The following is a 13,459-nucleotide window of genomic DNA, read 5'->3' as shown; positions in this document are numbered from 1 at the left end:
TGCCACCAAGAGCCAGAAGAAGATGCCCCATTAACTTGCAGCTGAGATTATATGAACAAGTACAGGAGTTCCGGACAACCTCAGAATGCTTTGCTGCGCGAATAACTGAGAAGAGAAGAGGGCAAACAATATTGCATTTATCTTCTAAAAACGAGACCTGGCAAACCCTCCCCACAAGGGGGCAGTGAGGGCATTCATGTCCTATGGGTGCTGTCTGTAAATTGACGACAGCACACTCAGAAACCAGGTCTCTATAAGAAAAGGACTGCGGTAAAAACCACAAGAAAACGCAAAAGGAGGTGCCTAACCTTTGCCCTTGGCTGAAATTCAGCGAATACTTGTTTCTACATTGTTTTCTGTCATATAAAGAGAAATGGAGACAAACACATTAATTTTCATGTCACACAGCCAACATTGTCTTGGGAGGATAGCTCAGCGGCAACGTGCTCGCCTTGGAAGCAAAACGACATGGAGCACAACAAGTTCGACCCCCAGGTCCGCGCTTAGAAACCTCTGGGTATTAAGCGCGTTATAAATAACCAATCATATCACAGTACAGAAAATAGTCTGCTTCATTTTCGCACTCGTGCAAATTTGTTTAGATAATACGGATTAGAGCAAAACCTGTTTACTCCTTTCCCTATTAGAAGAAGCAAAATTGGTGATAAATGCATTTGCTCTGTTTTTTGCAGAAGGGAAAGTTTTGAAAAGTGTCACACGCCACTATCCTGAACCCTGTGACTGATCTGGGTTGTGCAGAGTAATAAGACATGCCAGGAGCCGCAGGGTATGTGAATCCCAAAGCCCCATCGGATAAAAATCCCAGTTAAGCTAGTGACAGAGCAGGGCAATGCATGCCAGGAAATAGACAAGCATTGCCAGGTGCCATATGCAAGGAGCTCAGCAGGCCAAGACATGCGTAGAGCAGGACACACAGTGCCAGGAGCCATGGAGGATAAAACATGCCATGCGATGAGCAGGTCTGCCATTGTTCCCTTGTGCATCTACTGGCATTGTTTCTTTGCGTTAGTCCCAACTACTCCTGTCCTGCATTGCTCCTGGTATGCATCAGCAGCACCTGGCATGTCTTGTCCTTTGTGGCTCTTGGCATTGCTTTGGCCACCATGGCTCATTGCACTGCTTTCTCTGGGTACATTCTGGCATTGCTTGGGCGCCCTGAGTTCTCATATCTAATGCCTTGCGCTTCTCTTCTTATTGATTGTCCTCTATGGCTCCTGCCATTATTATTATTATTATTATTATTATTATTATTATTATTAATATTATTAATATTATTATTATTATTATTATTATTATTAAGTGTGGCCCTAGCTTCGAGAAGCAACAGAGCGCTTTACAGAGGTGTACAACAATACAGATACATAACAGAGTGCTTTTCAGAGGTATTCAACAGTACAGATGCATAACGGAGTGCTTTTCAGGGGTAACAACAGAACAGATAGAGGGGTCCGGGGGATACAGAGGTTTCCTAGTGCAACTTGTAGCATCACTTGATTTGCATTATTCCCGGCCTCAGATGCCTTTCCTAGCTTCTGGCATGCCTTCTTCTTTGCATTGTTTGCTCTGCATGGCTCCTGGTATTCCTCTCACTGCATTCCTCCTGGCATACCATGGCCTACAGTGGACAGGCAATGTTCTGGTGCGATACTTGTTAACCCTTTCATGTAGCTGGACAGGAAAATCTATACCATGAGCCACACAGGCCAAGCAATAGGAAGAGAAGCACGCGGGCTACATTCCAAGGAGCTGTGCATGGCAAGTGAGCCCAAGAAGAGTCAGGCAGAGTAAAAAGAGCTGCAAAGGGCAAGTATTGCCATGCACCTTGCTGAGCAAGCAGTGGAAGAAGCTGCACAGTGGCATGCAATGCTAGAATTCAGGCAGGGCAAGCAATGCCAGAATATACACAGAACAAACAATATCAAGGGCCAGAAACTGTTCAGGAAGAGCAACGTCGGAAGCCAGGCAGAAAACAATAGATACCCAGGCTTTCAGGGTGGATACAATGTAAGAAGATGCATGCAGGATAAGGCACGGAAAGAGCTGTGCATGGCCTGCAATCCAGAAGGCTCGTACAAAGAGCAATGCCCCAGGCCCCGGGCCGCATGAAATGCGGGCCGATGGGGGGGCCTGGGAGTTTAGGCGCGGGGTGGGGGGAAACGGCGCAAAAGCAGTAGGGAGGGGCGTCCGAACGGCGCCACAAGAAACAAAAGCCCAGGAAAGGGCAGGAAACAGCACGTGGGGAAGGTGCAAAATATAACATCAAGGGGCTGGGGGGGGGAACCGGCCCCCAAGAAGGAACAAAAGGCCTGGGGTGTATAAGTAAGCCAGGAAAAGGAGAGGCGGCACAAACCAGGTAAAGAGCTCACCTCTCTCGGGTAGGCTCTTAGTGCCTGGATAAGGGGAAGGAAAAACATTTGCCACCCAACCCACCCTACAAGAATAACGGAAGAAGAAGGGAGCAGGCAGGAGCTGGAACGCTGAGTACTCTTTCGGTACACAGTCCAAAAAGAAGGAGCAGGCAGAAATGGGAACGCTGAGTACTCTTTCGGTACACGGTCCAAAGCATGTCGTAGGCGGCATGTGCCCAGGAACGAAGGCCCAGGGATAACAAGGACTCAGGAGGAGCCTTGGGCAACTCCGAGACTGGACACAAGGTGCCCAAAAGCATATGGCAGTGTATTGATTTTTGTTGTTTTGTATTTTCTGTAAGAAAATAAAATGCCTACGGCCTACAACTTTTCCATAAACATAATTGGTCTGTGATTTATAATTTAGGTAGGGACCTGGTAAGAAGAGCAAAGCGAGCCCACACTACTCAGCCTATGCTAGAAGCGGTCAAGGAAAGGCAGAAGTCGCACATGGAAAGCTACACCAAAGGGCAGCTAGGATAAGCACTGCCAGGAGACATGAAGGGCGCGTAGTGCTTTAGAGAGCGTGCGATGCCAGAAAGTTCACGTAATGTGAGCATTCATGCAGTGCTCTTAGTACCAGGAGCTAGTGAAGGGCAAGTGAATCAAGAGCCGCACGAGACAAGAAATGCAGCATACAGTCTTAATTATGCCAAGAGCTGCCCAAAATGAGAGATTCTAGGAACTGCTCAGGGCAAATAATGCCAGGAGCCACACAATGAGCTCCGAAGCGAAATAGATACCAGAAGAGCCCTCACAGCAAGCAATGACAGGAATCCTGCAGAGCACCTAATGCCAGAACAAGTGCCAGACAATCATGCCAGGAGCTTCACAATGTAAGCATTGACAATAGCCGCACGGGACAAGCAATGCCAGAGGCTACAGAGAACAAACCACACCAGGAGCGACTAAGAACAAACAATGCCAGCCAGGAGTCACAGGCGGCAGGGGATGCCAGGAGCATCCGCACAACTCCTGAAGCCATGCGGATAGGGATAACAACGCTAGGAGTCACTTATTTTTTTTTTAAACTTGTTTCTATTGTTTGACTTGACAACACACTTGAAAAGACAGGGCAAAGGGTGGCCACATGGCAGCTAAAACAACAAAAGTAAATATACACAAATATACATCAACAGCAACACACGACTGTTCAACTGTGGGGAAGTGGAGCGGGAACACATAGATCCAACTAGATATCAGCATTTGAGTCAATCAGACATACAGATGAACATGTTAAACACATCATTATACATTTTCGGGAGAGACACTAGCTGAGCATGAAGGAGAAGGCAAGGAGGCCATGTAATCACGGAAGCTTTGCCAGACATCTATTGGCCGACAGTGCGGATGTTGCATTGCACTCCAGGTTTCCTCAGTGTCATGAGCCCACGTAACTGATCTAAGCCATTGTGAATACACAGGCGGTCTGGCACAGAGCCAGCATAACAGAATGCAGCGGACCGCCAGCAGCATACAGAGACCCGCAAGCCTCCTAGATTTCCGGCCCAGCTGGGGGAATTCATGAAAGAGACAATGTAGTGGGGTTGGGGCAATGGGGTGTTCCAGCATGTCTGATAGCGTGGAGCAAACCTCGATCCAGAATTGAGATAGGAGTGGGCAGTGCCAGAGCATATGGATGTAGGTTGCTTGTTCCGTGCCGCATCTGGGGCAACTGGAGGGGGAATCTGGGAACATGCGGTGCAGTCTCTTAGGTGTGTGATGGTATCTATGCAGGATCTTAAACTGTATAAGCTTAAATTTTGAGTTATAGGAGACATCTTGAGTGCGAGCACACATTCGAGACCACCTCTCATCACTGATCTCCACCTCGAGGTCGACCTCCCAACTGTGCTTCAGCTTAGTGAAGGCCGGGACTGCTCTAGATTGCACCAGTGCATATAGTCTTGACACTTTACCCCTAAAGGATAGGTAAGAGCAGAGTTCCGCAACTATGGAGTCATCAGGCGGTATTGTGGGAAAATCAGGGTATCTGAATTTGAGATTCCTACGAAGGGAGGAAAATTGTAGCCATGCAGTGGGCCGGCGCTTGAGGGATGGGGGGAGGTCCGCCCACTCAACGAAGTTGCCTTGTTCGTATATATTGCGGAGCGACAGGAAGCCAGCTTCAGCCCAACGGGTCACAGTGGATAGCGGGGTAGGTGAGACATCCGGGAGGAAGTTCCAAAGCGGTAGGTCTCCATGGAATGGCCGTGGTGTGGTAACCAGGGCCCAAAGTTTAGTAAGAGCTAGGGAGGTGCATGTCACAGGATCTATCGAGTCGGAGTCAGCTGGTATAGGCTTAAGAATGAGGGAACCCAGCACTCGATCAGCAGCAGATAGCTTCTCGAGTCGGACATGCGGGGGGGGGTCGGTGGTATTAAACCAATGGGAGGCGAATTGTGATTGAGCCACCACCCAATACCTCAAGAAATCCGGTGCGCCAAAACCCCCAAATTCTTTCGGGGTGGTAAGCGTAGAAAGTTTAAGCCTAACCGCACCTGAGTGCCAAAGGAAGGTGTTTGTAATGTGACGTAGTGACTTAAAGAATGTATCGCCTGGCCATACGGGTAGATTGGTGAATCGGTATAAAAGTTGGGGTAATACTACCATTTTAAGAATGCTGATCCTACCTGCTAGTGAAATGGGGAGCTTGGTCCAATTAGACGTTTTACCGGACAGGGCCGTTAGATAATTCGAGTAGTTGTCCTCGCGCAGTCTTATTATGGATCGGGACACCTCGACCCCCAAGTATGTGAAACTAGATTGAGACCAGGAGAAACCCAACAGATCCGGGGGGGGACACGTACAATCAGTAAGCGGGAACAGTGTGGATTTGGAACAGTTCACCTTTAATCCCGATATGTCACCAAATCGGGCGACGTCCGCAAGGATAGGAGCAAGGTTAATGTCTGGTGAACGAATGTACAGCAGAGCATCGTCTGCGTACAGAGAAACTATGTCAGCCTGACCGGCCGTGCGTAATCCCCTATGGGCATGTGCCTGGCGAATCATGTCAGCAAATGGTTCGATGGCGACGGCAAAAATTAGTGGAGAGAAAGGGCATCCCTGGCGCGTCCCTCTGGCTATCTGGAAGGGGGCGGAGCATCTGTCCTCAGTACGGACTCTAGCTGAAGGGGAGGTGTAAAGCAGCTTAACCCAAGTTCGGAAATTGTGACCAAACTTACATTTCACAAGGACCCGCCACAAGTATTTCCAAGAGACCGAGTCGAAGGCCTTCTGCATGTCCAGAGTGGCTGCTACCGCCTGCGTGGTGGGGCTGACCCTGCTGATCACATTAAAGAGTCTTCTTAAATTTAAGGATGTGGACCTTCCTGGGACAAACCCTGCCTGATCAGGATGAATAATGTGGGGCATAATAGGGGCTAGACGGTTGGCTAACAGTTTAGCGTAAATTTTAACATCGCTGTTAATCAACGAGAGGGGGCGGTATGAGCTGCATTGGGAGGGGGGCTTGCCCGGTTTGGGGAGAACCATTATCAATGCCTCCCGAAGAGAGGGGGGGAGTATACCCTTTTCGCAAGATTCCCCCCAGAGGCACAACATGTGCGGGACCAATAGTGACTTGCATTGCTTATAAAATTCAATGGGCAATCCATCCGGGCCAGGGGCCTTACCAGACGCCAGTGATTCAATAGCTTCGGTAATCTCCTCAGACGTGATAGGTCTCTCCAGAGAGGCACCAGCCTCGGAAGATAAAACGGAGAGAGGGAGAGAGTCTAGGAAGGAATCTATTTCCGAAATGGGGGGGTCATTGGCCTCGGAGTATAGAGATGTGTAGAATGCAAGAAATTCGGAGTTGATGTCCTGTGGGGACAGAGCCATGGAGCCGTCCGATCTTGCTATGGCCGGAATATTGGGAGCACCGAGTTCGCGACGGAGCAGCCTGGCTAGCATACGGCCGGGGCGTTCACCGTCGCCGTATCTCCTCGCCAAACATGGGGACTCTAGGAATTTGACCTCTCGCTCTGCAAGGGCACGAAAGTTATCTAGTTCCGATCCCAAGGCCGAAAGAGTGCTTGAAGAGTGGTTAAGAGAGTATTGAGCCTCGAGACCGGCAAGGGTTGATTCACTAGCGGAGATGTCAGCGCGGATCCTCTTAAGAATGCCACTTCCCTTGGAGATAGCCACACCCCTCGTATATGCCTTGAATGATTCCCAGAGCATGGCGTGAGTTGTCACCGAACCAGTGTTGAATTCAAAGAACTCTTCAATGGACGATTCGAGTTCAGCCGCAAAGGTCTGGTCAAGGAGCGTGCGGGAGCTTAACCTCCACTGCCTTGGTCTATTGGCGTCAGGACCCCAGTTTAGCGAGATGACGACAGGTGAGTGATCAGATAGTGTTCTGGGAAGGATAGCCTGGTGAGACAGTGACCTAACTAACCTGTCGGTGATGAGCCATCTATCTACTCTAGAGTGGGAATCGTGGACTGTGGAATAGAATGAGTATTCTCGGGCATCAGGGTTTATTAACCGCCAAGAATCAACCAGTGTCAGACGTGGAAGAATAGTAAGTATGGTGTAGGCCGCTCTGGAGAGTTGGCGAGGCCGCGTGCCCGATCTGTCTAGGTAACGTCCAATATAGTATTAAAGTCTCCTCCCCATATGATCGGGATCAAGGGAAAGCCTTCCATGAGCGAGGCTAGGTGTAAATAGAAGTCCGAATCGTCAACGTTGGGACCGTAGATGTTTAGGATGGCCACCTCTTGGCACTGTAGTGTGTCAACGAGCAGGATATATCTGCCAAGGAGGTCTATACGTGAGTGATTGCACACAAATTTCAAACTTCTGTGTATCAGAGTGAATGTGCCACGGCTCTGGGTAGAATAGTTAGTATAATATCTTTGGGAACCCCACTGTTTTGCGAACCGGTCACATTGCTCGGAGCGGGCATGGGTTTCTTGTAAGCAGAGAATTTTGACCCTGTGGCGTTCTGCGTATAATTGTATCTGGCGCATTTTTTTATGATTGCCCAAACCACGAACGTTCCAGCTCATGAACGTCAGGACTTCACTTGCCATTTAATTGGGAATATTGATACAGTAACAGGAGTGCGTTGTCAAAAAAGATAGAGTCTGTAGATCCAGACATGGAGGGATCTCCAGCCGTGTGTGTGTGATGTAGTGCTGTACAGCATGTGGTGCCCCTAGTGGTTGCCAAGTCATTTTCAACAATAACTACCCCTCCCCCCATTCCCCCTACCCACATCCCTCCCAAAACTCGAGGGAAGAAACCCAAACCCATTAACAACAACACCAACAAAATACTAGGCATCTACACCTGGGGGGCTGCAAGTCGGCCTAGCGATGTCATGCTGAACCGGGGAGAGCATAAGGATAATACACAGTGCAATAGTAGTAAGTAAGAAAACATAGTGGTGGCTCACGGGAGCCGTATGGCTACAGAATATCAGGATCGGAGCGGCTTAAGGTCTAAAGTGCCGTGTAAGCAAACAGATCAAACAGCAAATCAAGGTGAATGCAACAGTTAAGGGTCCCTGGTAGCCAGACTGAGGCGAACTGACAATCCCTCGTGATCAAGGTGGGACCAGGGCCCAGCCAGTCAGGTCCAGGTGCCCGTGGTCGACAGTACCACAGTCTTCGTGCCGGGGGGCCCCGCAGGGGGCCAAGGCCGCCCAAGCACAACAGAGCCGTTTATAAACAAATGATGGACCCTCAAGGGGGGGCACTGGAGACAGCGAGAGCAAAACCGGTGATCAAGAGTTACCTGAGGTCATGGATATCATAGGGGACCTGGCAGTAGTGACCCCTTAACTGACAACGTCATGTGCAGGGGGGCCACCACGGGGTGCCCCATGCTATAGGAGCGAAAACAATCGTCAACCGGGAAAGTGTTCATCAATGAATTTCGATGCCTAGCTAGGAGTCACTTATGACAAGAAATGGCAGAAGCCACACATGGCTAATCATGCTAGCTCCCCAAAGCAAGTACTGCCCGCATAGGAGCTGTTCAGGTCACGCAATACCAATAGAGATGCTAGAAGCTGTCTAAGTCGATATACGCCGCAATCCCCATAGAGCAAGCAATGCCAGGAGTTCCGCAGGGTAAACACTTCCAGCAGTCACACATGGGAAAGGAATCCAGAAGCCATGCGCAACGGGCAGTGCCAGGAACTATGCAGAGCAAGCAAGGACAGGAGCAGGGCGCGGGAAAGCCATGCACGCCACAGGACATGGGAAGCCTGGTGCAACACAGGGCACATTATACCAGATGACACACAAGGCAAGGGACGTCGACAGCTACAGAGGGCAAAAGGTGACCAAAGAAGCACGGCCACAGTGATGGCAGGAACCTGCAGCCACGACATTGAGACCAATGTCCACGGAGGACATAGCATGCGATACCTGAACAGCTCCAAGCCAGTGATGCCAGGAGCAATTCATGGGCGTCAATGGCAAGAGCCGTGGCTGGCACCATGAGTAGTGTAAGGCAATCAGTGGCAGGAGCTATGAAGGACAAGTGTTGCCAAGAGTAGGACAGGGCGACCCATGCAAGTACCCGGGCAAGATGCGCTTTTCAGGAGCGGCGCAGCCTGGGAGCGTGGTACTAGAGATGCACGGGGCAGCCGATGCTAGGAGCAATAAAGGTCAAGCATTACCAGGGAGTAGTGACTGCACATGCCAAACAGTGCCACAAGCTCGCGGACTGAACCGTGACAGCATGCCAACAGGAGGAGCGACATCAAAGGGCGCGCAGGGCATGGGGGAACGGGGGAGGCCAGCGCCAGGGCAAGCGATGCCAAGAGCCCCACAGGGAAAGCTATGGCCATAGCAGTGCACACGGCGGAGTATCATTGCTGTGCCACCTGTCAGAATGTTCCATGGACAGGCTAGTTCCGGCACATATGTCAACCCTGTGCGCTCTGAATGTGCGTATGTGTAAATGATAGCGCTTTGTAATGACTTGGGTGCGCTTTTAATGGCCCGCTAGGAGGTCTGCTCGTGCCTAGGGTTTGCTCAATTTGGGTGCCTTGCTTTGATCCGTACTTGCAATTTCACGTGTCCTGCATGAAATGCCCTTCGTGCAATCACTGGCAAGCTCAGTGAAACTGCCTCGCGGTTGCTTGTGGCACTATATAAACACATCGCCATCATCAACCATCATCAATATAGTGTGTCAGCTAATGAACTACAACCAGACTTAAGACTTTTCAGTGTAAATTCATGTTTTGGGGAAAGATGCGGTTGGAGGGATACGTGGGTGTCTGCTACCGAACCAGGGACAAGCGTATTCTAAACCCGGCGGCATCCCCACTAAGATATTGTGTGATCCTTGGCAAAATAGTTCCCATTCCACTGCCTTTAGGTTTCTGTTTAGCGCTTAACGCAGGTGTGTACGTCACTCCATACAAACTGGAAAACGTGCATTTCAGGCATTCCTAATAATCAGAGAACACTGCAGCGGACTTACACATCCTTAGCGGGCAGGCTGCGACCCTCCACCACCCTGAAGTACAGCGACGTGTTTTTGGCCATGCTGCTGATCAGCAGGGAGAGCAACTAAGTTTCCCGTGTGCGGGCGAACTGGTATCCGGATTGGCATCCAGTCCGGGGACGGGCCCTGGGTCTTGCCGCTCAGAGCCGGGTGAAAAGGAGAAGCAGCTGCCCCCTGCCCATCCCGTCTTCAGGTCCAGCGATACATCCGCGCCCAGGGGGGCGGCAGCTCCTGGAGACGGCGCGATTCTAGCAGTGCAATGGATGGCGGAGAGCAGCGGCGGGTTCAGCCGTGGGAGGGGGTGCTGGCTGCGGCAGGTGCTGTCTGGGGACAGAACCCGGTCTTGGCTCCGCTTCTCAGGGGCACAGGTGTCTTCTGCCTCTCCTCCGTCTTGTGCCCAGGGACTCAGGCATGCAGACGTGGCCGCGGGGGGAGGGGGCTGGAGCGGCCACTCTTCTCTGGCAGTGGGCCTGCTCTTTGGAGGTGGGTGCTGGGGTGCTGCAGTTCCCGCTGCTTGCTCCGAGGGAGGCGAGGGCACTTTGGTCTCTGGCAGCCACAGGTTGGAGCCGAGGAGAGGAAACTGCAGGAGACCCACGGAGGGGGCTGAGAGCTGGAGGAGCAGCAAGTAGAATCCTGCCGCTCTCTGCCGGTGGCACAAGGAACTGCAGTTTTGAAGATCAAGGAGGGGGGAGTCCCTCCCAAAAGCCGAGCAGGTCATTTTATTCATGTTATTTATTTTATGCATGAATGCATCAGTCTGTGCGCGCTCGTGCTTGTTTGTGTGTATGTACTTAATATATTTACTGTTGCGTTATTAAGTCACGCATCTGTTGGGGTGTACATGTATGTCTATTAATCTGCTAATTTGTATTAATGTTCCTATTTATATACGTTTATGTTTTTTCTTTCAGTTTTGTATGTATGTTACTGGACTTTTTTAATACAATGTTTACATAGAACTCATCTTACCTTCTAACCCTGCACTCCCTGGCCCCAACAACACACCCTTCCCTAAACAGAGCACATGGCACGTGCCTCCACGTTCATTTATTTCCTACCACTCCTTGCATATGCAGGAGTAGCCCTTCTGCTTTTCTTCAGTTCCTGCTTTCTCCCTGTTAAACATCGAATCATGCCAATACACTGGCTCGGGAAGTTATGAAATCCCGTGAGGTTCCTTCCCGGGTCTCTATTCACACGCATCATTTCTCCCAGGATTCCATGTGCAGGCCTGGTCTCCCCCTTTTGTGTGTGAAGGGGGTGGGAGCCTCAAAGGACGTCAGGCCGCATTATATGTGGGAGTGGGTGGATTGCCTTGGGAGAAAGTGAGTAACGTCCACTTGTTCTGATGTGCGCAGGGTCTATTGCCCTACCCCCTGTGGGGCATCGGCGGCGGCGGTGTGCATCCAGAGGCCCCAGCCGTGTAGAGCGGGGACGCCATTCTCTACAGAGCCTTAGCCCGAGTGGCCTGTTGCTGGGGAAATTCAGACACACGTAGCCAGGCCTCGTCAGTCGTGAGATCAGATCGGGCTTCCCCTCCTCCCATGTGTGATCCTCCGGCACGGCGGAGGCCAATAAACCCCTTCACCGCCGACCCTCCCCGCTCCAGAGCGCTGTTAAATGGAGACGCTCTCAGCAGGCCCGATGCGAAGGCCAGATTCTGCTCAATATACGCCGCGCCGTTTAAAAACATCAATTTATTTAAGCGCATCGCGCGCGCAGGTGGGCTCCGGTCCGGTGGCAGCATCCGAGAACTCGCGCGGCGATTCCCTCCAAAGCCTTAAAGCCGAGGTCACGGTTTCTTTTATAGCGACGTCATGAAAATACCAATAAAAAGAGCCGAAGCCTGGCGGAGGAGCGGTTTGTGAAACCTGCCTCCAGTCCAGATCGCTGGCTATCGCCCAGTGGCTGTCATCTTCATAAGCCAGTGCTGTTTACGGCGGCTGGTTCCCACAGACGCTGTCCATCGCCCCTAGTGCTGACCGGGACAACCGAGGCATCCCAGCCAGATACCGGCGCTCATTTGCCAGCGGTGTGATGTATCGCACGCACCTCAGTGCATTCTGGCAGCCACTCCATCACACCACCGCTTTCCCCCTAATACGAGAGCTCACGCGACCAGCCATTCTTTGCCCACTGAAGACGAGGAGCAACAACAGCACCTCTTCTTAATGTAGTGACGCACGAACTGTCTACAGGACTTTCTTGTGGCGTATTGAAAGCCTCGCCATTACTTTCTGCCATCCTATAATATTGTATAAGTGTCGAATCGACTTGAAGCCAGGTATTGTAATTTTCGGTGTGACTGCAACCGGACAAGCAATATTAAACGAGCTACTTTTGTGGGTGAGGGAGGGGCGTGTGTGTGTGGCAGAGGGGGAAGGGGGGCTGACAGATCCCCATTCATCACGCTGGGATAGCTCATGAGTTATGTACTCAACTCTCACATTTAGACAGGTTCAAGTTCAAATCTCCCACCAGTGGCGTATTTAGGCTTTTTGCTGCCCTAGGCCGAACTAATACTAACCCCGATGTCCTTGGGTTTGGGCGCTTTGCAAATGCACACAAATAAAAAAAGAAGTGTACACACTCCCCCCAACTTTTCTCCACCTCTGCAAGTTTCTGTATCTTCACCAGATAACAGCCCCTTTAACAGACTCCGCCCGCTTGGCCAAACTATACCCGTTCACTGCCACCTTGTCCCGTTTTGGCTCTATAACAACATAAGGACTTTTTTAAGGCTGAAAGGATCAGGAAGTGATTGCCTAAACTCTAATTGAAGCATTGTCTGTTATGTTAGTTGAAACCGTGTTTTCAGGTCTCTGCTGCCCAGTATTTTGAGAAACAGTGTGTTCTACAATTAAGTGCGCCAGAGGTTCTTGTTGAGGCCAACTGCCTCCTTTCGATTAGGTCAGAGAACAATCTTTCAGAGGAAGATATCAGAACATACCCTTTCTTCCAACTGCACACAAGTGTGGGAGGGTTGGAACAAGGAATTTCGGTTTCAATACTAATTTCTAGTTTCTCTCAGAGTTAGCTGCAGTCAACCCTCGAGAAGCATCTAGACTTGTCTGTAATATGAATGTTTCAGGCAACATAACTACAGTTCTATGAAAAAATAGTCCATAGGCGCCCCTCTGCGAGAACAAACACGGCTAAATGACCTGTTCTTTGGGAAGGTACCCACTCGAGAGTCCGCAGCCACACTTTAGCTCACTGTACCTTTCACAGATGGGAAATATCCATTTGCATATAAGTCTTTGTCCCGCCCACATGGGCAGTCCAGCACCGATTGTTGGAGGTGCACCAATCCTGAATCGCGGATACAGTCAGGAATGAGCGAGAGAGAAGAGGAGGCCGAGGGGAGCCTGAAAGAGAGCTGGATGTCTTCTGTGTAACACTGAAAGTTAGAGGAGAAAGTAGACATCAGATGGACCAAAGGGGCCAAGTAGACATTAAAAAGCCAGGGAGAGAGGTTAGAGCCCTGGTGGACACCACACATGGAGAAGGAGGTGGTGGAGAGAAAGGACCCAAGCTGAATCTGTGAGGGCTGG

General features: G+C 50.6%; 1 protein-coding gene across 1 annotated transcript in view; it reads right to left on the bottom strand.

Moving 5' to 3' along the window:
- Nucleotides 1-10,451, bottom strand: part of RASAL1 (RAS protein activator like 1) — a 1,443,380-nt gene extending 1,432,929 nt beyond the window's left edge. The window contains exon 1 of the mRNA XM_069619245.1: nt 9,882-10,451. Coding sequence (XP_069475346.1) covers nt 9,882-9,946 — 65 coding nt within the window. The 5' untranslated portion in view covers nt 9,947-10,451. The remainder of the gene's footprint in view (nt 1-9,881) is intronic.
- Nucleotides 10,452-13,459: the final 3,008 nt, after the last annotated feature.

The sequence above is a fragment of the Ambystoma mexicanum genome, chromosome 10 (assembly GCF_040938575.1).
Source record: "Ambystoma mexicanum isolate Mex_15411 chromosome 10, UKY_AmexF1_1, whole genome shotgun sequence".
Taxonomy (NCBI): Eukaryota; Metazoa; Chordata; class Amphibia; order Caudata; family Ambystomatidae; genus Ambystoma; species Ambystoma mexicanum.
Note: the sequence above shows the minus strand (reverse complement) of the source record. Positions and strands in the feature narration are given on the sequence as shown.